General features: G+C 44.2%; 1 protein-coding gene across 5 annotated transcripts in view; it reads right to left on the bottom strand.

The window, feature by feature from the left end:
* LOC143147569 (uncharacterized) overlaps window positions 1-25642 on the bottom strand; it is a 274942-nt gene that overhangs the window by 97956 nt on the left and 151344 nt on the right. For 3 of the 5 annotated variants that reach the window (XM_076312919.1, XM_076312920.1, XM_076312921.1), the window contains 4 exons: window positions 14326-14561; window positions 11193-11419; window positions 9156-9457; window positions 8413-8690 (listed from right to left, as the gene is read on the bottom strand). In XM_076312919.1, the coding sequence (XP_076169034.1) occupies window positions 8413-8690; window positions 9156-9457; window positions 11193-11419; window positions 14326-14561 (1043 nt within the window). The remainder of the gene's footprint in view (window positions 1-8412; window positions 8691-9155; window positions 9458-11192; window positions 11420-14325; window positions 14562-25642) is intronic. The other 2 variants (XM_076312922.1, XM_076312923.1) reach the window with 2 other exon arrangements.

Here is a 25642-nt window from a genome sequence, read left to right as displayed (position 1 = left end):
CGTGGAAACGAAGAAACACGAAAAAGCAGAGGTGGCAGCCGAATGAAAAATGAACCCGCCTGGTGGAAAAACGAGGGAGAGACGTCGAACGGGAAGGATTCAGAGCAGACTTTCTAACGATTCGGCGCGGAGCGCGATACGACCCGGGTCGACCTCTCGTTCTGGAAGCGGAGAGCTAACGCGCGAGCGAGCGCCTTCGCACACGTAAACGCCGGCTCGACGCCGATCAATTAATCATTAATAGGCGATAATATTCATCGGGGATCGCGTCGATCACGGACAAGCATGTCGAATGATCCGTCGATCCCGCTCGCGTCAAAATCGTTCCAGATCCCTCGCGGCCTTAATGCAGAAATCCCTCCGTGGCGGCTTCCTCGTTATATCGATCAACGATTTACGAGGATCGGCTCGCCGACGTAACACGATTCGTCGGTAATTGCACGCCACGGACGCCGCGTGGATGTGTCTGACGGTTCGACATTTTTGGAGCGACGACGAAGCGGAATCGGTGATGAACGATTTGCATGTTGGGCGATGCGGAGGATGCTGCTTTCTACCTTGGTTCGTCGCTCTCGCCCCGTTGCTTTAAATAGATACGCGTAAGCGTGGCTGATCTCCATCGAGGGAAGCTTTCGACCAAATTTATGGCTAATTTTTGCGCTTCGAACGGCCGAACGAAAAACGTCCACGAACGAAATTACCAAAACGGAGGAACGAAACGCGTGCTCGCCATCGGTGAACCTGGAGAACATTGTACCTATTTCTTTTCTAAATAATATACAACGTACACGTTCGTGACACGTTGAAACGTTAGCGAGAGAGAGATGTTAGTTGAAAACAATTAACTACGCAACTGTTTCGTAGATAAAAGTAAACTTTGAATACTTAAATAGCAAATATGGACAATCGAGATCGACTTTGCGAAGCAAGTATCGGAGAAAATTGTCGTTACAAATATTCTTAAATTGTTTCTCAAAATTTAACATACTAGAAAATTCACAAAAAGCAAAGTAGTGCATCGGTTCGTCCTTTCGAAGACTCGATTCCGGAAAATGAAATATTAAACCTGCTATAATAAATTAAGATGTCCTGGAATTTTCCTACCAAAGGATGGGACGAAAAATTGGGAAAATCCGATGATAAACAAAGGCGTCAAGAATCGTGTCTCTCCCGGTTAGAGAGTATCTTGACACTTTATCCGTGGGACCAGAACAAAGCCCCACTAGAGGCCCGGAATGGACGACAAGCGCGAGGCCGATAAAACGCGAGCGAAAACGATGGAGGAGTTTGCACGAAGATCATGCGTGGGACGTGAAGACACGATATCTTCTTGTGTGCCACATCGCGAAAGACGTACGAACCGATTCGATTCACATTCATGACTTTCTAACGATCCGGGACCAAGTGTCTCGTGTCTGCGTGTGAGAGCGCACACGAGGACACCTCGCGAGGATGCCTCGATGTGGCCGTTTTAAACCCGTCCCCCCTCGATTCCGAAACATGCACGGTTTCTTATGAGTTTCTTACACCGCACGGCGACGCTTCTTGTTAGCGTATATTACGCGCGCCGAGTACTTATCAAGGGTTCGTCCGCGATTCGGTTGCTAAATAAGCGTATCAAAGCGAAACGAGAACCACGATATTCTTCCCGCTCGGAACGAATCGCGAACCATTCGAGTAAATTCTGAAGACAAATGAAGGCGGTCGCTAATCTTCTCTTATTTGGCGTTAATAATTCCGCAGGAACACGTTGTTATCCGAGCGTCTGGATCCCAGATGGGCGAAATTTCATTCGAATAAAAGGGAACGAATACAATCAACGCGTACACCGATTTACTCGCGACGTTCGTTAAATGTTTATTCGTTCGTTGTGAATCATATCGCGTTGTACGTTTATTTTTCACTCGACGAGCGTTGAGTATTTTACAACAGGCGTTGCACAATTTACTCCGGAGAATCAGTTGAAATTAGATCCAAGATTGCTGACCAGTTTCAAATTTAAGAGGCGAAATAACCGTGACAAGATCGACGATCATTGTTCTTTGAACGATAGCTTCGAGAATCTTAGATCATCCGAAGATTAAATACAATTCGTATTAATTTGGAAAATATTGGAAGAAAGAAACAAGGAGATGATCGAGGTCGAAGCTCGTTTATATTTTCAGAGATTGCTTCGCTCCTTAAATTTACAGTTGGACGTAAATAAAAATATTCATCCGAGATTTCACAGCCCGATAACTATCCACGAAGACAACAAAATCGATCAAAAATATTGGGTTCGCGAATAATAACAGTAATTATTGCGATAAAACTTAACATAAGAAAGAAAGATTAATCCGCTGAGTAAAAAAGAAATATAAAAGAATAAATACAAGTAACGGTAAAAAAACGAGCTCCCGTTTCTAACTCAACCTTGGTCGAGTTGAAGTACACTTGGAAAATTTTAGCGGGTCGAAAATTCTTTCGAGAAAAGTATAAAAAACCGTTACAACGCCGGACGCGTAGACTCGAGAATGTAACTCAAGAAGGGGACTTGTTACGCGCCATTAGGGTGAAAGTTAGGTCAAGAACCGAAGAATATAACCAGCGATTTTGGACCGCGCCGGTGCAAGCTCGGTAGTTTACGAAATGTTGAATAACAGGGAGTCCGTTTTCTGAGCGCGAACGTGTTAAGAAAAAAAAAAAAGAAAACGGTATCCTTTCGTTGAGTGTTTTCCAAGCCAGACGCAGAGTTCATTGGTGATCGACGACGAAGGCGTACCCAGCCATCGTGACGAATCGTAGATAGCAGAAGCACGAACGTACAATTTACAAGGTTTTCTAGTTCGTAAATAGCGTATCGCGTCGCGACGTCTCGAGATTATCTTATAAAGGATACCGCTGGGCTGATCAACGGTGAGAGCGATCCTTCGGTAGATCCCGTGGAATTATAGCATCGATCCTTATCTAGATCTGGAATAGTGCTGCGGAACGTACGCTCACTTTCGTTCGAACGTACGGCGAGAAACTATCGCCAAGAAATGTAAATAATTGCCGCGAATACTGCGTACTTAATTATCGCGGCGCGTTTGGCAGTCGGGATTCATGCTCTTCGATAAAGACACGCGTTTGGACGAGCGCACTTTAATTGCTCGTTAATGATGTTTAGTTTTAATTTGTACGTCGTTTCGCTACAATGTCGGCAGGCTCTCGGACATAACTATAGGGTAATTTTCTCGTTTCCATCGTACTCGAGACGAGTTTCGATAGTTTGGCTGCACCTGTAGATTCAACGAACAGACTACGATTAATCGTCGGTTATAAACGAGTTAGTTTCGGTTCGTATTTCGATTGCTACCGTTTTTAATCGTCTTCGCAAGAATCGTAAGCTGGAATAATCCACGAATGTAAAATTTCAAACGTTAGAGAGATACCGATGGGGACAAACACAACGATGTCGAATTAGGAAATAAATTATAATATAAACTAGTAGGATTGTAAGAGAAGATTATAAACCAAGTACACTGGAATACGAGCAATTTAAAACGAAACCGAACACGAGATTACTTTGTATAATTCGTATCGTTCTTATTACTTTTACTTTATTGGACACTCGGATGCGTTAAAGGAGAATCACGTTACGTTCGAGAATTTTCTTCGACGAAGAATGCAAGCGATAGAAAACTTTGAAATATCGCGCAAAATATTCACGTTTCGATCGTAACGATGCACCTGGAAAAGAACGTACACGGTGTCGTTAGGGAAATGCAATTACATTTTCCCGGTGCATCGTTGCACGTGAAAAAAATACGAGGTCATAGAAAGACAGACATTGTTATGTCATTCAACCTCCTATAAGAGATATGACCCGTGCGAATTGCGTGACTCACCTTGTATAGCATATCGGAGCTTAAGTACGGGACACCTTACCGAGCGACAAAGCCATTCGAGTAGGCGTTCTTCCAACTGTTTTGAGCAGCATATTTCCAAACATCGATTCATGCGATACTCTGTGATCACAAATCGCATACCACACCTGCCAACCCCAGGATAATGCCAACTATGAAGTATTATTTCAAGACCGACAAACACGATAGGTGCTTTCGAGTCGTATATCTCACCTTCAATTTAACCACTGCAAAATCGTCGCTTCTTCTCATTGTTCGTTCAGAGTAAAATCATCCAATACGAACGCATTGCGCGCATTTTCAATCGTTGGTGGGTAATTAAACATTTTCAAGAAACAATAGGAAAGAAACTTTTTGTACCGCACCAGTGGTATTCTATCTGGACCTCGTCGTCGACGGATAGTAAAAATCAAAATTTCTTAACAAAAATAATGGAAAAATTCAAGTGTAACGCGACTGGAGATTTCAATCGACTTAATTCTAATGGAAGAAAAAATATTTTCATTATTCTGTATTCGATGAATCTCAAAATTCTTAGAACGAATCGAACAATTTCATAATCTACTTCCCGTTGGACGATACGTGTCGCACAATCGAATAAAAATTGTCCCCAAACTGAAAATACAACTGTTTCGACACAATCATGGATCCGATCGAGTGTAACTCTCTCTTAATCGCTTCGATTTCGCCGAAGCGTTTTCGAACGCAAATACGTCTCGTACGCGCGGCATCGATCGACTTACGCGTCCGCAGGGCACGAACGGACGCCATATTTAGCGAAGAAAAAATCGAGGGGAGCATACTGTTCACTCGTTCGTAAATTCCAAACGTAAAGAAGACCGTAATGACTTGATCCCGGCGGCGAGCGTATTCGTATTCGGCACCGTCGTCATCCTCGAATCCGACGGCCGATCGAGATACTCGAGGACTCTCCCTCGGTCCCCTTTTTCGTTCCCAGTTCGAGTGTTCATGTATATGCATGACTAGGTGGATGCCCCCGCAAAAATTTACCGACCTGACAGCCTGACGTTTCGAGGACCGTGGCTGCGAACGAGGCCTAACGACAGCCGGGGCACATAATCGGGCCTGACAGTTCTCGAGGAACCACGTTACGCTTCGAAACGGGCCCCAAAGACCCGGCCAATGTTTTCGAAACGTCAGAGAGGTGTTCCAAGAGGTTTCTTGTTCTTAGTGGAATCGTGCGTGTTATCGGGAACGGCGCCAGGCGAGCGGATCAACAGACAACGAGGATTCTTCGAACGATGCGTCAGAGTTCTCGGAGTTGCGCGATGGGTAGAAGGAATGCTGGGAATGCTCTTGTTTTTAATGAAAATAGAACTGCGACCGGACGTCTCGTTAGGTAGCAATTGGTGACGACTTTGATCTTGAGAACACTTCTGGGGACAATGTTCCTTAATCTTTTCTGACTTATCGTGACTTATCGGGGGACTTGGTTCGATGTGTCTGGGTATTTTCTAGTATCAAAGTAGATGAAAACAGTACTCGATTTAAGAGCGACAACGTGTGTTACTTTTCGTTAGAAAGTGAAACTACATTTTTATTTACACTCCGGTAGGTACAAAATCTTGTCAAGGAAATATCTCGGAATCGAATGAACCGTGAATCTGGCCCTAGGACGACTAGCAGTTACTATGATCGAATGTTCAATGGGAAGAAAACTACTTTTTCGTTCGATAAATATTCACGACCTCTCCGAAGAAGAAGCATCGTGTATAATTGGTACGAGAACAACTCACGACTATCGATTTGTTTCTTCAGAGGTAGCTGTTACCGTTTTCGTATTCTTTAATCGAATAAAATACCCTGGACGCAAGAATATTCGAAGAATTATTTTTCCTTTCGTATACGGAAAAAAGAAATCTTCGATGGCCTTGATAAACATTCGCGAAAATACTTTCTACTTACCGGCGAAGTACTTAGAGATAATAAAACCGTTTAGATCGACTGTCCTAGGTAGGAATAAGAATGCAAGAAGAAAAATTGTCTTTCGTGTTGCGGCAAAAACGAACAATGACCGAACCGCGAGGAATTCCGAATCGTTGCTGTCTGTCAAGTGTGAGTGACCAATGTGACAGGCTAATAACTTCACTCAGAAAAAGCAACCGTAGAGAAGTCAAAGAAACTTATTCGTTGCTACGCGAACTCCGTAAGAAAGGATACCGCCTGCTAACGAGACGGTAACGCTTAATTGTCTGAAATTAATCAATTCGCTTCTGCCGCTATCAGATCTATAATTACAGCTTCGCGTTTAAGTTCCAATTATAAAACAATTCGTCGTGTCACTGACGATGATTGAGCAGGATACTTTAACGTACGGACCGTTTATGCGAACACGGGCGCTATTTATTAAAAATACTTATGTTAAACAATTTAATTGGAGACCAATCCTTAAACAGTTACTTTGGAACGATGAACTCGGATTTTTTTTCAAACGTGCATGTCATTTTATCGAACGTTTACGTATTGCTTGGAACTGGTATCGACACCGATGCAGATTACAAAATACATCGTTTTAAGATGGCGGACGGTATAATGATCGCATACCTCGTCGCTTGATCTAGACAGGTTGACTTCCCGCGACTGACCGCAACTTTTGTACGAATCAAAATTTGGTATCTTTACAATTTGATAAATATGCTTTTAAACGATACATCGTCAGATTTCAACGAAACTCGATACTCTTGAAGAAAATTTTCCAAAACTAGCCTCAGCTTTCGTTAACCCTGGGCGTAACTTTGTTACTTTTCTTTTATAAATACACTGTTAAGCGATAGATCGTAAGATTTCAACGAAACTCGATACTCTTGAAGAAAATTTTCCAAAACTAGTCTCACTTTTCGGTAACTCTGGTCGCGACTCCACGAGTTGCCGTTTTCTTTTTTACTTTCATCCCCTGTTCGATAACTGTGAGAAAAACTTCACGCTCAAAGTCGCCGCTTTCTTTCGTTTCAGTGTCTACGGATAGTCGACGCGCACGGATAGGAATGTCCGACCGCCACGCCGGAAGAGACAACTTTTCCTTTCGGACGAATCCTTGTGAAAATAAAAGGAGAAGAAAAATCACCAAGCCCCGCGATTACGAATAACTCGGAGTTCTCCGCGGAATTTCGCCCGGGGATAGAAGCGAGAGAGTTGGCGAGAGCGAACGAGAAAAAGGGGGAGAAAGTGTGGACACGAGGAACAGAGAGGGGTGCAGGGTCGATTCTAGCTTCGAGGGGTCATTATAGAACTCTCCTAACGGGCACACCGTCTCCTTCGCTGATGCCAGACTGTCTGGATTGACTGATGTCAGGTCATTCAAAGCTTCCTAGGCCTCCTCGTTGCCTCATCGCGGCGTGGATGTCGAGAGGAGGCTGAACAGTTCTAAAGATATTGCGCGACGGATCTCGATACGCCTCATTACGCGAACGACTTTCAAAAGCAATTAAAACTGGCACGCTGAAACCTATTCCCGCGAGTCGCCGTGGCCACTCGTTAATTTTCGAGACGATGATGCAACCCGTATACCAGCAACGAGCGCGTGCCTTTCTTCGCAAGTTCGATGCTCCTTTGTTCGCTTCGAGAGAAATTGCTAACACGTTCTGGACTCTGAGGCGTTCGCGGTCGAGTTCGATGGAAAACTCGTTTAAAAAACTATCCGCCGAGAGAAAGCTTTCCGGGGAGGTATCGCGAACGACGGGGTAGCAATTAAAAGGGTAACCTTGTCTGAACTACACCTGGTCGTTTTATAATTGAAACTGCTTCTCGGTCGGACTTCCCGAACGACGTGACACGCTTCCAGATTTGTTCGGACGCTTTGAATACCTTCGCGAGAGGCTGAGATCGATTACGCGAGATCGGACGATAACACCGCGAAGCTTCGAGCGATATTAACACGTTCGTTACCACCGGTTGGAAAACAGTCCGTCGTAGACCACGCCTCTGCATCTGTAGCAATTCTATTCAACGAAACGTGTACTTTTCACTATCCGTAAAGTAACCGTACCAGAGTTTACGTAAATTATAAATATTCCAAAGAATATGTTCCGCGTGATACCACACCGGCGTATAGGTCACACTTTGTTCGTTTACACGCACGTAAAATAGAAAATCACCACTGTCGTGCATATATGACGCGTTGTAATCAAAGGGTCGAGTTTACTAGCTACGGACCGTATCTGTTAAATAGACCAACTCTGAATATTCCAAAGAACGTATCTCTCGTAATGCGACATCGGTTTGTAGATCGTGCTCCGTTTACGCGAACGTAAAATAAAAAATGATCCCTATCGTGCATACTCGCGTCTCTCGTGAGAACGTATGCAAAGAATGGAGGGTGCGCGAAGACGTCGACAACGATCGTCACCCAACACATATACGACAGACTCCAGCGAAAAGATCGAGCTTCTCGGAGACGTTGAGGAGAAAAATTGTAACCTCGTTTTTCTAGCGTCTCGTGACCATTTCGAAACCTCGGGGCCACGAGTAAGTACCTACTCGAGAAGTAAACGGTGCTGCGACTCACCTGTGCGTACTCCGCGCAACTGTCGATCGACGACACGTAATTAACGACGTCCTCTATGGTCCATCGATTAACAGCTTGTCCATCCCCGCAGGGCATGTGTCCGCAAAGTGACGGACATCTGACCGGGGGCGGTGTCGTGGGCCTGGGGGTTGGTTTCGGCTTCGGGGAGACACTTCCCGGTCTCCTGGTTTCCGGTCGTTGCCTCTTACGCGGAGCGAATCCTCCAGGACTCGACAGATCCAATGGACTCGTCACTCCGGCGTCTCTTTTGTTCGCACCTGATAGCGAGACACGTTTTCGTAATTGAACGAGTTTAATATTTCATATGTATATATATATATAAAATCGCGAATAAAATTCGATATCTCGACTCGACTATCGTAACGTAGAACGAGTGTATCGATTACTGTGCGAACACCGATTACCGTACCTCGTTTTCATTTTTACGTACGAAGGATAATGTATACCTTTCGATTAAAAATATTTTATATTTACACTTTTCGAGCGCAGAGAAAAATAATTTAATTCGATACAGTTTGATGTGATTTTTTCACGGTACGGAGAAACTTTGATACCTGAAATAGAAAACGATCGAACAATTGCATCCAAAGAAGGATCTGCTACACGAACACCGAACGCGAGTCCAACGATTCTGTTTACGATTAAAATAACGTTACATCGTTCTTCCAAACACCGGTATTGTCTACAAGCGGTTCTGCGGCAAGAAAGTCGCGAGCAATTACCTTTAAGGTACGTTTCCAACTCCGCTGCATTCTGCGCGGCGTTCGCGGTCCTGACCATGTGCAAGAGCGCCTGCGTCGACGACATATCGAGCATCGGCGGAAATACTGGGTTGCCGAAGAGGCTGTCTTGCTTCTGTTCCTTCGGGTCTTTGCTAGAAAGAGGTGAGGTGGTTGGTACAGTCGATGGTTGAGGTGCACCCAGAGGCGCCATCAAACCAACGAAGGGCGTCGCGGCCGTTTTAAACGCCGGAAACCTTGGATCTAAACCGGGAGGGTAGCCGTTCCTAGGTGAACTGAAGTAACTGCAATTTCGAACAACGTCTTCTGCTTATATTCGTCGACAACCATTTGCGATACTTCGTTTACCTCTAATTGCCAATTATATCGATAGTTTCTCGCTAACGCTAATTTTCAGGGATCAGTGTACCGTAAAAATGTCCGCCAACTCGATTCAGTTCCAAAGAACAATGTCGTGTCTCGGTAGCATCGCGTACAAGCTACATTTCTCGATATACTGTACAAATTTGTACAAAACAATCGATAGAGATCCATACAGCCGGAGTTATTCGAGAGATGAAACTCTAGAGAAAGTTTTGAACCTAGACAGTATTATAAATCAAATTTTTTCAACTAAAATTCCAAGTATAACGATACGCGCAACGGTAGAACTAAAGATGAAATTCCACGACACTGTAGTTTCTCTCTACGTTACTCTACGTTTCTATACATTTTCATCGTACTCCCACTTGTTTTACGTATAATATCATCTTGGACATTGTATAAAAAATATCTACCATTACGGAAGGGTTAATCGTAAATGTGTAACTGAAACGGGACCCCTGAGGCTTCCGTGACCCAAGTTTGCGCAAACTTGATCGCGTCTTTCCAATGTTACCACCTTTCGTGAAGCGTAATTTCTGTCAAAGATTTCCACGAGCGAACTCATCGGGCGACACTTCGAACTCTCGAACCGGATAAGATTTCTATAACTCGTGGTTGCTCGTACGAGGCACCGACAGCCGGGTTCGCGAACGCAATCAAAATCGTCAACGAGCGGTAATCGTGACGAATCGTGGGCTCCACGCTTTTCCCAGCGTTAGCAGACTCGTACCGCGGTAAGCGCATCCCGGTTACACGTGGAAGGACGCGGGATATATATTTATTCAGCGAATTGGAACGACGAACGAGTACGTAGGTACTTTCTCCTCGAAATGCCACAGATCGCAAGCATCGCGAGGGGCTTCGAAGCGTCCTCGTCGTGCGGATCCTGTTGCCCGATACTTGACTGATCGACCGTGCACCTTCTGCTAGGCTCCTTCCGAGTCGAGTGCCGGAAGGTGCGCGTAATTGAAAGTCGGCGTATCCGCGAATCGGTGACCGGTTCGGCGCGACAATATTGCGCGCGATACAACCACTCTGTCCACCACGAGGACCGATCATTCAAATACGCGGAACAAGACGATCAATATTATCCCTACGATGTTTTGTGTCCCCGTTCAACTGACCACCTTCGTGAACCGCCTCTTACGCCGGTTTCTACGGGTTTCCCACGTGTGCACACGGAACACGGAGATTGCCACGAAGAATGTCAAGGCAAGCGTCATGACTTCCAAGGTCTTGAGCGCTTCGCTTTAAATAATCCTAGACGATGCTAGACACGCGAGAGATGCACTCGAACAGAGAACGTTCTCTAATTACCCTTCGAAACGAAGCATCGTGAATTCTTCGAAGATTTCTAGAAATCCGCGACACTCCGGGCTCGTTGATTTCGGTCGAAATTATTCGATAACTTGAACGTTTGGTAAGCAAGCGTACAAATGGAAAATTCGTTTAGAAATTAAGAAGATAAACTAGTGGATTTGCAATCAGGACGTAAATAGATCCCGTGATGCAATAACGTTACAAGAACGTTGCGTTCGCGGAGTACTCTTCCAAAAGGACAGAGTTGGCAGCGAGAAGTTTCGGGTAGCGTTAATCGTAACTCGGGTCGCGGAAGTCCCAAGAATCTCGTTTTCAGAGAAAGGGGAAGGAACTTACTCATTAGGGTTGGCGTTATTGTACTTGGCAGCAAGCTTCCTCATGAAATCGCTGCAATTTTGTTCCATCATCTGCTCCATGTGCTTGAGGTGGTAGGGTGGCGGTGGGCCCTCGGGTCCACCCAAGGGGGTAGCATTTGGTGGCGTTCCTGGATGGCTAGACGACGATGGCGTCACGCTCCTCGACGACGTCGAATTATTGTCTGGCGTGAGACGTTCGGTTTTGACCTGAAATAAAAACGTGAAATATTTCCTTCGTCTATTTGCTAAAAAAATTGTTTACTACGTCTTTAACTTTTTACAAACATCTTTTTTCGTTTAACGAGGGTGACTCGACAAATGGAATTAAAAACGTTCTACTAATTGCTCGACTCGATTAACGATGTTTTACCTAGAAGGTATAAAATATTTTTCCATTAAATCACAATTTATTGGTACAATCGAGTCAACTTTTATACAAATACTTTATGGTACTTTAAATTTAATAAAAGTGTATATATATATATACTTTATGTGTTTCCACATAAAGAACAAAACACTTTGCCATGTATAAAATTGCTATTGTACCGAAATACAGCTAGTAGAAAATACATCCTATCGGTGCAATCAGGGCTGCTGTACAAACGACACTGAAATTATTCGAACCGAGTGACTTAAATTTGAGGTACGTATCTTTCTCGGCGACCGAAGCAACTTATAATGTAAGAAGTAAACGAACTCTTTCACGAGAACTCATTAAAATCAAAGTTCGCACCAAAAAGTAATTTCTAGACTGATCGTTCAGGCTTTCGAACTTCGCGTTCGAAACAATTGCAAATTTTGCGGTACCGTAAAAAGGAATCTCGAGATAACGACAATTGACTGTGTTTCCTATCAGATGGAGACCAACATGAATCAAGAGGCACCCCGATGGCTCGCGCGTCCTTGGTCATTGAAAACGTCATTGCGAGCCACTTCGGTTTCACTTGGGAAGTATCCGAGACCTAGCAGGAAATATCCCCGTGCATTAATTCCCGGGAACAGATTGCATCTGAGATATGGTAATGAAGGCAACGCGTGGCGTAAGAGTTGACTCCTCTTCGGCTGCGAGAACGCGGCGTGACACTAAGAAGAACGAGACTCGATTGGCGTAGAATAGGGTCCCGGAGGAGTCCGAGGAGCCGCTCGAAGAGGCCACGGTAAATCTCTTTCTCGCCTCGAGACCTCTTCCTGACAAGGGGCCGCTCCGGGTCTCGCGACGTAGACACGATCCCCGTGTATACGTTTCAAATGGCTCTGCTCTTCGTCTAGTCGGATTGCCAGTTTCTTGCGAAAGAAAACACCGAAGAGTCCTGCGTCCTTTTGAACACAGCCTGGCCGAGACCGGATCGTTACTTCGGCTTTCTTTGCAATTTTCTTGCATCAATCTTCGATGCTGAAATACTTTTGTCTCGAAACGCCGGGAACCATTAACACGCTGACCACGTCTAGAGACGTCCTCGATATTCGTTCGAGTCGCGGCGCGAGAAACAGAAACACTCGATCGACGAATAGTGTACTATACTGTAGCAACCCTAACGTCGGTAACGTTGCGTATAAAAATTTCGAGACTTGTTCGCGACGAAAAGAGTGCAGCGTTGAAAACGAATAAGCCGAACTCGATGAGCGATCATCGATCCGAGGTATTTACTTAAACTTTGTACGAATGCAAAAACTACGAAACTGCTTCGTCAGAGGTAACGCGTACTATTTACATACCGAGCGAGAAAGATAGACTACTCTTGATTTCGTTGATCGAACTGCTTGAATTTATTTGCGTTCGAGTGGTCATTTTTTGAACCGTATGTACTCGTTTCGTTAAGTAGCGAAACAGTTAAATTGCTTGATAAAATTTTGATTCGAACAAGATATTCTACTACCCAAACACCGCGTTCTACGTGTATCTAGCTGTACCGAATCGATAAAGGAAAACAATTCTATCAAAGAAGATGGTTATAAATTGATTAAATTTCTCGGGTCATTTCTCGAATCACCGTTTCATTACGGGGCGAAAGAATTGGACAGATCCTCCGATAAAATAATGTTTCGAATAACCCACGTTGCCGAAACAGCACGTTACACGTGTCTAGCCGTATCTAGCTGTACCGGTTACACCGAATCGCTAAAGAGAAGCTCGTCCTACTAAATTCCTCCGCGTCTAGCCTCTCTCCAATCATCCTGGCGTTCGTTGTCTCCGCGCAGAGATCTTCATTCCAGCTCACGACGAAAGATAGTAGCGAGCAAGAATTTCCACGTGTCATTGAACGGCAATTCTTTCTGAACGATGACCATCGATATTTCCCGGCCACCGAACCGTCGCTTTTTTCGTTTACAGAAGCGTCGAATGGCTACATGGATGTCAGCGGCGGCATGACACTGCAGCTTTCGTTGACATCGCTGTCATAGAACACCGGTTGGGACAGGTTCGAACGAGACTCCCAGCGCGAGTATACACACGACTACCCGCTTCGATCGGCCGACTCTCTCGTGAGACGCTCCTCACCAGCTTCCCACGCGTGTTTCCAAAGGTGATCAAACACTTCGGACCGCGCTCGATACGAGTCTTTTGGAAATTTGTCGGAGAGCAAATAACGCGAGTATCCCTGCGTGTGTTCCTTTTTTTCTGCTTACGCAAGGACTCGAATATTTTAGCTACGCTCTCGGTGAAAAGTACCATCTCTCGTAGAGCTCTTGGGATTCGGATCGACGAACAGAGAAATCAAAGAAGAAAATATTTCGTACTAGTCGGTAATAGCAGTGATAGGTTCTTCGATTCAAAAGGCAGAATAACGAGCCATTGAATCCGTAACTGTCTTTTACAGTGTCGGAGGATAAAGAGATACGTCGAGATTTAATGGAAAGAACAGATCCAATGTAGACGGAGTTTCGAAGCAATAGGGTTGTTGACTTTAAATAATTGATGCATTTTGATGAAATACTGGCTAATCAAGGGAAAAGAGTGATTCGATGCTGTTCGTTCGATGCCAGATCGATCACCTTTCGCACAATTAGGGGGTTTGTTTTCTCGGTTCTGAACGATTGATCGATTTTATCCCGACTATTGAATTTCTCGACCCCCTAAAATTGTCCCTTTTTGTACAATTCGTTGAACTTACTTGAGTAGTATTGAGACCATTCTGATTCTGCCGCCTTCGACTTCTTGGCGGTCTAGGGGTTGCCGCACCGGAAAGGTGGGCGCCCTGGGGGCTTCCGCCCCTGGCGTCGACCGCTGTGTTCGCTGCCAGGGTGGCCCCGTCGTTGTTTTCCGTGTGTGTGCCTAAATCGGTCGTCTCTCCACGATCGCCGCCACGTGGTCCAGAACCCGCGGACACGTTTTCACCTGACACCTCACCTGGAGAATACAGAACATTCGCGCGTTAATAAAACAAATCTTTCCATCGAATTTCTATATTTCTTGATGTATCTTCGTGAGGTTATTATCAACGTATCGGTGAGATTCTCCCGATGAAAATGAATCCAAACACGACCATATTCGGACTACTTTCAATTATCCCGTAATTCAAAATTCTTTGAAAAACCGATTCGAAATACTTCCCGCGACGAAAAATAATCGGAACGGGGTCGTGTTTGGGCTCATTCTCACCGGGAAGATCTCACGAATCCATTGATAACTTCCTCGCGAAGGTATCGCGAAAGGTATAAAAATGATTGATCTACTTGTCTCGGTTTTGGCTCGAGATAGAAAAATTCAATTTCTTCAACGAAACAGCTACTTCCTACTTACGTGTAAATTGAATCATAAAATTTCTACAACTTCCCCCGTTCGTTACACGTTTGTATTTTCCAGTTGGTAAACGTTTCGCGATATTTTCGTAGAGTTCGCGAGTATCCCCGGTTCGATTTGTATAGAATCGATTCCAAAGTTGTTTACGGAACACGTACGAATTGTTCGTTTCGCAAACGCGAATTACATAAAGTTTTTACAACCTGCGTGGGTTCTATCGGATAATCCCTAAAATATTGACCCCGCTGGTGACGCGGTATCGCCCGATTACCGAACTCCGAGCCGTACTCGCGGTTTAAAAGCCGCGTTTCCACAGCGCGTCTTTGCGTCACTGCTAGATCGTATTTTGGCGCATCATCGTGCCGATAAATCCGCGGCCGGATCGCACGGCCAGGCTCGTACGTTTTCCTCGCAACGGCGGGAGCCCGAGAGACTAACACCGGTTTCGTAACGAGGCGGTAGCCGAGGGTACGTCGTAAAGCTTCCTTAACGTCGGCCCGTGTAAACGGTGTCTTTCGACACCAGGAATTTCGATGAAATACGTTAAGAGGGATAACCGTAGGACGCGATTACACGGTGGCTGAGAGCGGCGCTAGACGGAGACGAGATTTACGCCCAATAAATGAACCCGTCCTGGCATCATTATCTACATACTCGATCGGGGGACTCGGATCTGCCGCGCGTGAGAAGTACAGAAATTTTCGGCCCCAAGGGATGGGACACCTCGATCGAGAGGCGACGTGCCTCGAAATAGGGGACGAAGGATAAAGCGGAAGAGTCTACGGGGCGTCGAGAAAAAAGAGAGAGACAGAGAGAGGAGGTAAAAGAGGGTGAAAGAAGGGGGAGAGGTCACTGGCCGCATTAGCTACCAAAAATATCCAATAAATTCTTGCCATCGTTAAACGGCCGGAATTTTATGACGGTAGTAACTCGCGCACATGGCCGAATTTGTTGGACGATAGGATCGACCGCGATGGTTGCATGCGATGCTTCCCTCTGGCTGCCATGATTTCACCATCATCGGTGCACACGTGTACTGGTAGCTTTATGGACCTTCCGCGGCGAATTTGTTCCTCTCGTTAACTTATTTGCGACTAGGACGACTGCTTGGGAACCAGACCGTAGGTGCGCTTGGAAATCGACGCTCGAAGGACTTTCGGGCTCTGTTTCTCGGTTCAAAAATATCTTGAATTGAGAACTATTTTACTCTTCTAACATTGAAAGTTTCGTCGAGAAACGGTACTGTATCTAACAGGGAACTCACGATGCTAAACAGATCGAGAGGATATGGAAAAGTATTTATCGTTTCGTACAGTTTACTAGTTTCTTGCGAACGATTTCAATAATTGTTTTTTTTTTTTAACGGAACACTTGTTATCGTTGATTACATTCATTTGTAATTGATTAGAAAGCAAACGCTAATTTTAATTATACGGATGGTTTACGAAAACGATCTCCCTTGAACGTTTCTTTGTTTGTTTGGTACATTAACCACATCGTGTGTCGGATTTCGCGATTTTTGTACGCGTTGACTACAAATTTTGAGAACGTTCGATTTCGCGTTCGTACGTTCTTTCGGAGTTCGTTCGTTTCTTTTGGTGTTCGATTTGGTACAATTTATCTTTGGTAGTTATAAACATTCGACCCAAGAATAAATGACAGACAGAACTCGTTAAGTAACCTAATCGGTAACAGAGAGACGAACTACTTAACACTCCGACGAGGAGTCACGGTCGAGCCAGGCTCGCCTTTAATCACGATTTATAGTTATTACCGTAGCACGGGATTATAGTTTAGATAGAATAAATTCGATCGTTTCGCGGTTATACTTTCAACACCCTATATCGCGGAGCAATTTTCGAATTTCAAATCGTTTGAATTTTACGTTGGATTAAATTGCGGTGGATTGTCGTTAACGGCAATATGGGAAATAAGTGGAAAAACACAGATTAATCTGTTTTTATGGCTTTTGCGAGGCACGGAACGGAATTCTGAAATTGGTTTAGTTCTGTAACGATTAACAAAAAAGTGTGCAAGAACATCGATCGTAAAAGCCATTCCTATGACAGTCATTATCCAATATCTTCATCGTTTCAACGTGAAGTATTTACAGCTTCCCATGAAAATTCTATTAGATACTATCTTCCAAGAGGAAACTGACTCTCATTTTTCTCGATACACCTATCTCCTACGACGTCACGGACGTTTACAGTCTCGACCTTCTAAATACTCAAGAAAATGAATTCCTCGTACGTTTTACGAGTGTCTATTAGTTTTTCTATTACGTGCGTAGCGTCACGAATACACGGAACCTCCTAAATCGATTTATCGTTTCGCGTGGCCAGTTACTCGTTTGAAAAAAAAAAAAAAAAAATCGAAGTCGCATACACGAGTTATATTCCATCCAACATCGAGGAAATCTTATCAACACGCGCAACAGAAATTTTATTTTAATCGCTAACGAGTAATTAAACGTTCTTATTTCGCATTAAGGAAACAATTTGTTTGCATAATTGTATACATAGGTCGAAGATCAACTTACCGAGATTGATTCGAGAAATCGAAGCGTTTAACCGAGAAATACGTGCAAACTCACTCGCATCGCAAACCGATCGTTTATACTTCGCATCGTAACGAGCGAACTTCGTTTTTGATTTTACGCGCGAGAGAGATTCAAACGAAATTGCAAAACCGCGACCACGATAGTTCCGTAAAGATCGGGAAACTAAAACGAAATTCTTCTACGAGTCGATAAATTGGGTTTGCGATTTGCTGGTTACAAAATTACAACGCCGTGAAGCTGTAAAGGTACCGTAAATGGTACTTTTAGCATAGAACAGAAAAGTGCGACGACGCGACGTTAGGAGATGCGAGGCGTTCTTAATTAAAACTTTCTAGCGCGTTTCGAGGCGACTTTTGATTTAGAGCTGTCGTAAGGAAAGCTCGTAAAGTAATATCAACCCGTTTCCATCGCATTCCTTCACGTTTCCACCGGAAGATACATCTTCGACCGCAAATTTTACGAGCGCGGTAGCGCGGCCGAGTCACGTACGACAAATATCATAACTTCAATTCCGGAACTCCCGAAGCGCCAAACAATTGTTTGCAGATCGTTTCTTGCGCTCTTTACGCTCGTTTGCGGATGGACGAAAAATTGTCCGCGGTTATGGCTGACGAATCCAACGTAGCTACGAGAGTCGGCACGTGAATTGTTTCTAAATCGCCAGCTATTCGTCTTCGAAGATTCGCTGCCGCTGCGCGCACGGAACATCATTTTTCCAACAACGGTGGTAATTTAATTTATCGTCCACGCGAACGACGATGACGAGCGACGAAGATTAATCGCGGCGATGCAATTTGCCAACATCCACGTAGAGAACTCTCGCTGGAAGAGACAATCGAAGCCGTGATTTCCGAAACAACGCCAATTCACTTTTAGACGTTACACGAGTTACACGTGTAACTGTTTTCGCTGTAATTGGATCTATTTACTAACGTTAAGGAAATAAAAATCTCGTTCTTGGGAGGTTTCCCGATAATAATGATTTTGCAAAGTAGACTCGTAACAGCGACAACCTGAACAATTTCGCGGCATGGAATACTCGTCGTTTGTATTATAGATTCAAGTTGTTTATATTTCGAAAATTTAATAAAGAAAATATTGAAAAACCAAAGAAACGGTGACTTCGAAAGTGGAATTTGAAACAGTGATCAAATTAGATAAACATCGTTGAACTGCATCTTCTTAACGAATCGATTAAAAATATCATAATAAATTCTATCCGATCATTTTTTACAGAGTAGATAATTATATAAGAAAGATAAGAAAGGAAAATGTAAAGGAGACGAATCAAGAAAATGTTTTTATCAAAGTATTGTTCGGTGGCTTACGTCGTTTTAAAAATCGACGGCTTCGATTGCACTCGCGTTGGATCGTTCGAACGTTTACGGAATTTAACGAGTAAAAATTATACGGTCTTTAAAGACAAACAGCTTCGTAATATTTAGAAATATTGCTTACGGCAGAAACGGTCCTTCTATCTTCCAAGCGGCAGGTTTTCGTGACAAGTGAGTTAAGCTCCAAGGTGCGACGACACGCTATTGTTAGCTAGTATTAACGAGTCGTTACGATATTTCGCACTCGGACCTCGCATTGTTTCTAAGACCAACTAGAACTTTGTGCTACCCGACTTCGCATAATCAAAGTTCAAACGTTATTTTAACTTCTAACGGGCACCTTCGTGCGTTGCGAACAGAGAGCTTCCGGGGAGAAACTCGAGTAGAAACGAATTAACGAAAAATAAAAAGAAAAGAAAAAAAAAACAGTTTAACGAACTGTGAGACAAAATCGTAATAATTTCTTTCAAAGTGAATAGGAACGAAAGTCGACGTTAGTTAGTTTCGTTACTGTTCCAGGTACGAAATTAGAGAACTCGATAATTCACTATGTTTAGACACGCTTCGGAATAATATCCAGCGATAAAGTACGAGAATTATGGTTGTCGATAATTCTAGTTCATACGGTACGGAAAAATTGATTCTACCGCTTTTAACACTCATTGCGCGATTAATAGTCTCTTAAAGATCGCTATCCCTGGCATAGTGTTCTGTTACTCTGCTAATTGATCTCACGCTGTTTCGTATTGAACTATTGACATCCGTGGACAGTCTCTAATTTAATACCTATCGACGATCGTAATTTTCTTATCCGTAACTCGAAAACAAGGCTGCATCTAATCAACGACCACGTCGAACTTGAACAAAATGCATCGAAATGTTCAACGTATAAAACTTACATTCGAGAAAGAAAAATTTACGTAACGAATCGAAATATTCCTAGTATCAAAAGAAAAGAGGAAGATCGTGCTGCAAATTATACGATGATATCGAGGGACACGCGAAAGAGTGTTCTTTTATATTTTACTTAATAATAAACGATTTTGTATATTTCATTCGATAAATTCTGCGCCGAGGATCGACGCTGTACCGTAACGGACCTTGAAATTCGTAAAATAGAATTTTGCATAGCTCTTTCGACGAGTTCTGTATCGATGTTCAAGGGTGCACCTAATCAGACCTTGAAATTCGTAAAAATGAACGCCTCCGTCCCGGAAACGAACACCGCGGCGAGATTACAAATTGCTTAATTATCGCGTCGTCGGTCGAAATGCACTTCGAACCGGGGAAAGAAAAGCTTGGGACACCCGGAACTGTTAGCGATGGGTGCCGGGCATAAATTATTTCGCGAGACTGCCGCTAAAACGAATTGACCCTCGAGGTCAAGAATAGAGCGGCGCGCGACAGGAATGAAGATGGTACGACGACGCTTCTTTCGGTCGACGTTAATTATTCCTGCCTCGGGAATCATTTCGGCAAATTCCCGCGCAAACACTCGAAGAATTACCCGGGATGCCGAGAGCAAAAAGTCACAATCGAGAGAGAGAGAGGCTGTCAAGCCGATGACTGATCATCGTCGTCGTTCCTTAGAATCTACTCTTCCGTCGCGCCTGGACACGTGAGTTCAGCGTTCTTCCAGGCATAGAAATAACAACAATGACGGGAATTATCCACTTTCGAGCGTAATTAATGAACGAAAAAAATAATTGACGCTGGGGGTTACTTTTCTTTCCTCTTGGCTTCCCATTCTTTTATCGCGCGCTCGATTAATCTCCCACTGGGACTCGAATAGAGCCTTACCCATGTGTGTATGTATACATATATATATATATATATATATATATATATCGTATGAAATCTCGAGGACGAAATAATTGGAATTAAAATCAAACGAAGAATTAGGTACGTTACTCGTCCGAGAGTTCGCCTATACGTACATAGTCGTGAAGTAACCGGAGGTGAGCATCGTACCCCTATAAAAAGGCAAGATAGCCAGGAACAACAGTTACATTGTGCGCGGTATCTTCAATACCGTGGAAGTTTCGTACGAAACGTTTTCTCATAGAGCGAAAAGTTTACGAGCGGCTTGAGGTCGCGTCGAGTTAGGTGATTCACCTTGTACGATTTAAGCGCGTACTTGGATTATTATTTAAAACGTGTAATCGCCACGAGAAACAAATATTTCCACGCGTCGGCAATTAAGACGCTTCCTCGAAGTACGACCAAAAGCTGAACAAGCACCGGCGAAATGCGTTCTCGATGGAGCGAACCGACCGGACCGCTCGCAAGAGCGGTTAAAGGTGAACACGCAAGACCGGAAGCTGCCGTTTCCTCCATTTGCGCCGGCCTCGGCAAGGCTGCCCGCTTTGAAAAACCATCGGATGGCCAGGTAGGTAGGTAAGAGTTTGCACGCGTGCAGCGCGCGTGCGTGCACCTTCTTCGTGTGGCTGCATCCGGGGTTAGCACGGCACCTAATGAACGATAAAGGTGGCTCGGACCGCGTGCAGCCCGTCATTATAAATCCCACACGTGACTAGCCATTATTTTCTCAACGCGCGAATACCCTTTTCCGTCTTACGTTCGAATTTCTCGAATCACCGCGACAATCGTTCAATATAATATCATCGAAGAAATCGTTATTAAATACGTGTATCGTTGGTACGGTGGTATCGTTCGTTGCATCGTGTTCTCTTTCATCGTAAACGAAGAGCGAAATTGCACGTTACATCGTTTCCATCCAGAATCGTTAGATACAATATCATCGAAAGAATCCTTGATAAATGTATCATTGTATCTGTGGATAACAATAACGTATTCTCGGCACTCGCCACCTCGACTCGATCGATCGATGGACTGCTTTCCATCGAGACATCGCTAATATTCTGCATCGCTGACTGTCCCGATGGTCATGGTTCGAATGATACAGTTCCGGTGTGTTCGGTACTTTTCTCACGGCATAATTTCGCCCGACGATCGTCAAAGATGTATACACCTTTCGTAAGAATGGAAAACGATTCGCTGGCTTCCAACGACACTTCTCGCAGAGGGTTCGCACATCGATAACGAATCTTTCGGTTATGGATATCGAAAATGTATTCACGAATTTATAGAAAACTTTTATTCGTATCCCCGTTTTCATTTCTATCGCATTTTATTTCTTCTATTCAATTCGTATAATTTAAAATTGTTGCATCTACTTTTATCATTTACATAAATCGTTGCATCCGCCTACCCATTAACTTTAGGCATAACAGTGCGTTATATCTCATACCTATACTTTCTCGGTACTCCCGGCTAGAGTATCTAATAAATAACGACTTCTTCTCGCTTTCTCTCTCTCTCTCTCTCCGCACGAATCCTCGAACACACGCTCTCTACCTCCTTAATAGAGACACAAACTCGTATTAAAACCAACTTCCACCTATACCTTCTCCTTGGACCGAAATACTCTCAGGCAATCTCAGTCCAGAGTATTTAAAGACTTTCTTCTCCCTCGTTTTCTATCTTTGTACAAACTCTGAAATGTTCTGGCAAATAGAGACACAAACTCGTATCAAAGCTCTACTTGTTCCCCTATACTCTAGATTGAAATACTCTCGGAGAATCTCGTTCCAGAGTATCTAAATACTTTCCTCTCACCTACTCCCTTCCACCCCTCTCGTTTTTCCGTACGTATTCTCCATATTTCGAATAAACGCCAAAAAAAAAAATCGCATCTGCCGCGATTCGCGATTCAATGGTCTCGAATCGACGCCGATCGTCGAGCACGAATCGATATCGAAATCCCTTGGAGGAGATTTTCGCGCACCGAGTCCGCCATCTTCCTTCGTATTAATCGTTCGGGGCTCGGCCGTGGTACGTCGGCGACAATAATTACCTCGCGAAACGACCTTTAAAGGCCGGCGCGTACGAGGCGCGGAGGGCAAAAGAAACGCGCACGTAGGAAGAAGGAGAGATTAGTGTCACGGCGTTAACGCGATCAGCGCCGTCAGCGAGCCCCGACGTCTGGCCGGACGCCTGGATCCACGGCGTTGTAAATCTGCCGTAAGTTATGCGCGACCGGGAGGGCCGGCCGCGCCATTAAAGCGGGTTATGCCCGTTTCAAGTGGAAAATCATAAGCACCGCAAATACGCCGTTATTACTATAGACGCGCCACGAGCACGCCACTTACTTTGTAATCATGACTAATGCATAATGCAGTAGCCGGTGCATACGCGCCGGTGTGGTGCACGTACGTGTGCACGCTCGCGCGCGTCATTCACTGGCTTTACATATATATTTATACATAGTACATACGTACATACATACATACATACATACATACATCCATCCATCCATACATACATACATACATACATACATACATACATACATACATACATACATACATACATACATATAACACACACATTCATTCATACATACATTTATACATACATTCATACACATATATATATATGGATGCGTGCATGACCACAGGACTCGACATAAACGTCCCCGGGGTATAAATATACAAAACGCGGCGATGCTTTACAATTAATGCGCGATTATCGTTTACGGACGCCGCAATTATTATTGGCCAGAGTGCGCGTAGGCGAGGCAGATATATAAGCGCGCGAGCGCGCGTCCAGACCACGTTACACGCGCAGCTCCGAGCGCGGGAAAGGACGCGCGATGCTAATGGCGCGATCCGTCTCGTTCCGCGGTTTCGAATCGCTTTTCGAGCGTTCTTTAACGTTGGGACCGCCTAAGCGATCGTTTAAACTCGTTTCGAACTTGTTTCTCGAATTACTCGATCGTCCACGATGCTTTTGCCGCGGTATTAGCAATTATTATCGAACCAGGGGATCGATTATACTCGATCATCGATTATACTCGGTCGAAAGTTTCGAGCATCCTTGCATCTTTTCAGAAACGGAGCGTTTTTATGCGCGTCTGTTCGTTTCGTTGAACATTTTGCCGTTTCGCGTTAACAGGACAATCGGGTAGGATGCAAGGAAAAAATAATGTACGGTACACGATCGTTACGAGAAAAGTTTGCAATACGATTGTTCTCGAGGAAACGCGAAATTTTGCTTTTTCCGGTGAACGATCGAGGAGAATTGCTTGGCTCGAGGGTGCCTATATTCGAATATAATTATAATACGCAAGAATTGATACTTTCGATGAAACATTTGAAGCTGTATGGAAAAAGGTTTGTTTGTTCGGAAGGTCTAAAGTTGTTTCGAACGTTTGAGCGACACTGTATGCAGTCTGGTACAAGCAGGAACACGTTCATCGTCGGTACCTGCTTCTAGCGTCGATACGATGGAAATGGATGGGAAACGAGCTTCTATTTTCGGATCTCCAAGAAAAGAAGACACGGTCGAGAAAAATCTTTTCGAAGAAAGACCCTCTGATCGCGTTTCGACTATTAAAACGTCGAGCAGAGAGTTCTGTTTACCTTTTTCAGAAGAAAATTTTTATCAATCGGAGTATTATTGCTCACATTTTAATATCGTCGATCGCCATGCAGTCTGAACGGAAAGTTTTCATCGTCGGTCATTGGTGGCCTACACAGCGTAACGCTTAAAGCGTTGAAAAAGAAAAATATTTTTTATACGCGCGTCCATTGGTATAATTCCAAAGGAATGCGTTTCAACGAAACATTGTATTCAAGTTTTACGTTTCGATTCAATTTCGAGCAGTATTGGTCCACGAATAACAATGGTTACAATGCTACAAATTCCTCGAGCGAAGAATCGAGCTAAGTATAGGTAAGCGTACTGTTTGGTTAGTAGGAGCGATACAATGATTCACGGTCGACGAACTGGCCTTCAAGCTCCAACCGAGTTTGCTTCAACTATATAAGCATCGCGATGCAAAGGACCTGTTCAATTTTGAACACTTTTCTGTTTCAACGATCTGAGTAAACTTAGCGATATACCGCATTAGTTTCTCCGGATTACCTGAACTCTGTTAATATATACTTTTACCGTACAGCTGGAAACATTAAGATGGTCCTTTCGAAACCACTGTAATATACCGCTCAAAATAACCTCTCTCGATTCGTTCTTTCGATTTGTCCAAAAGCACGATTCTCTAATTTTTGAAAAGCGGTCCAACGTGACAAAGTTTTCGCAAACCTACTTCCCAGTGAGTTACTCGATTCAAAAATTCGATTCAGGTATCGGGAAAACGTCGAACGTTCGCTTTATTTCTTGGTCGTAACATTCCGTGGAAAATCCACGAGGAAAGTGATATTCGCTGCAACGAAACCGAACGCACGAAACACGTACGAAGGCGAATTACTGTTACTGCGAAGTAGGTGAAGGCGTTTCGAACACGCGAGGAATCATCCCGAAGGAGAGAACGTCGCGACGCTACTATGCAGAACGGGATCCCGTGGTGTGAAATATGGACGCGATGAGGTCGTCGTTATACGTCGACCATAGAGCTGAAATTACAGACGTTCCGGAGTGCTCGAATGTCGTCTCGTTTGCGAATTTTAAACGCGACTCGCCGCGCCGCGACGGACGCGGACGACGCCTATGGATTTCTGCCAAATTTCCTCCGAAAGTCGCTCGTACTCGAATGTTACAGAAATTCGTCACGAACACTCGAATTTTGAACATTCGACAGGTTTTTCTACGTCACGTTTAATTCGATATTTTCTTCCGTTATGCAAATGGTACTTGGTGTCTCTACGTAATATTCTAGAAAAGTGTTGCATCATTCGATGCCGCAACGATGTCGCTAACTCGTAAACGTCGGAAAAGATTCGCGCGACGGAAAATAGAATATCGCGAAA

Source organism: Ptiloglossa arizonensis, chromosome 5, assembly GCF_051014685.1.
Source record: "Ptiloglossa arizonensis isolate GNS036 chromosome 5, iyPtiAriz1_principal, whole genome shotgun sequence".
Lineage (NCBI taxonomy): Eukaryota > Metazoa > Arthropoda > Insecta > Hymenoptera > Colletidae > Ptiloglossa > Ptiloglossa arizonensis.
This window is presented reverse-complemented; position numbering and strand designations above follow the sequence as displayed.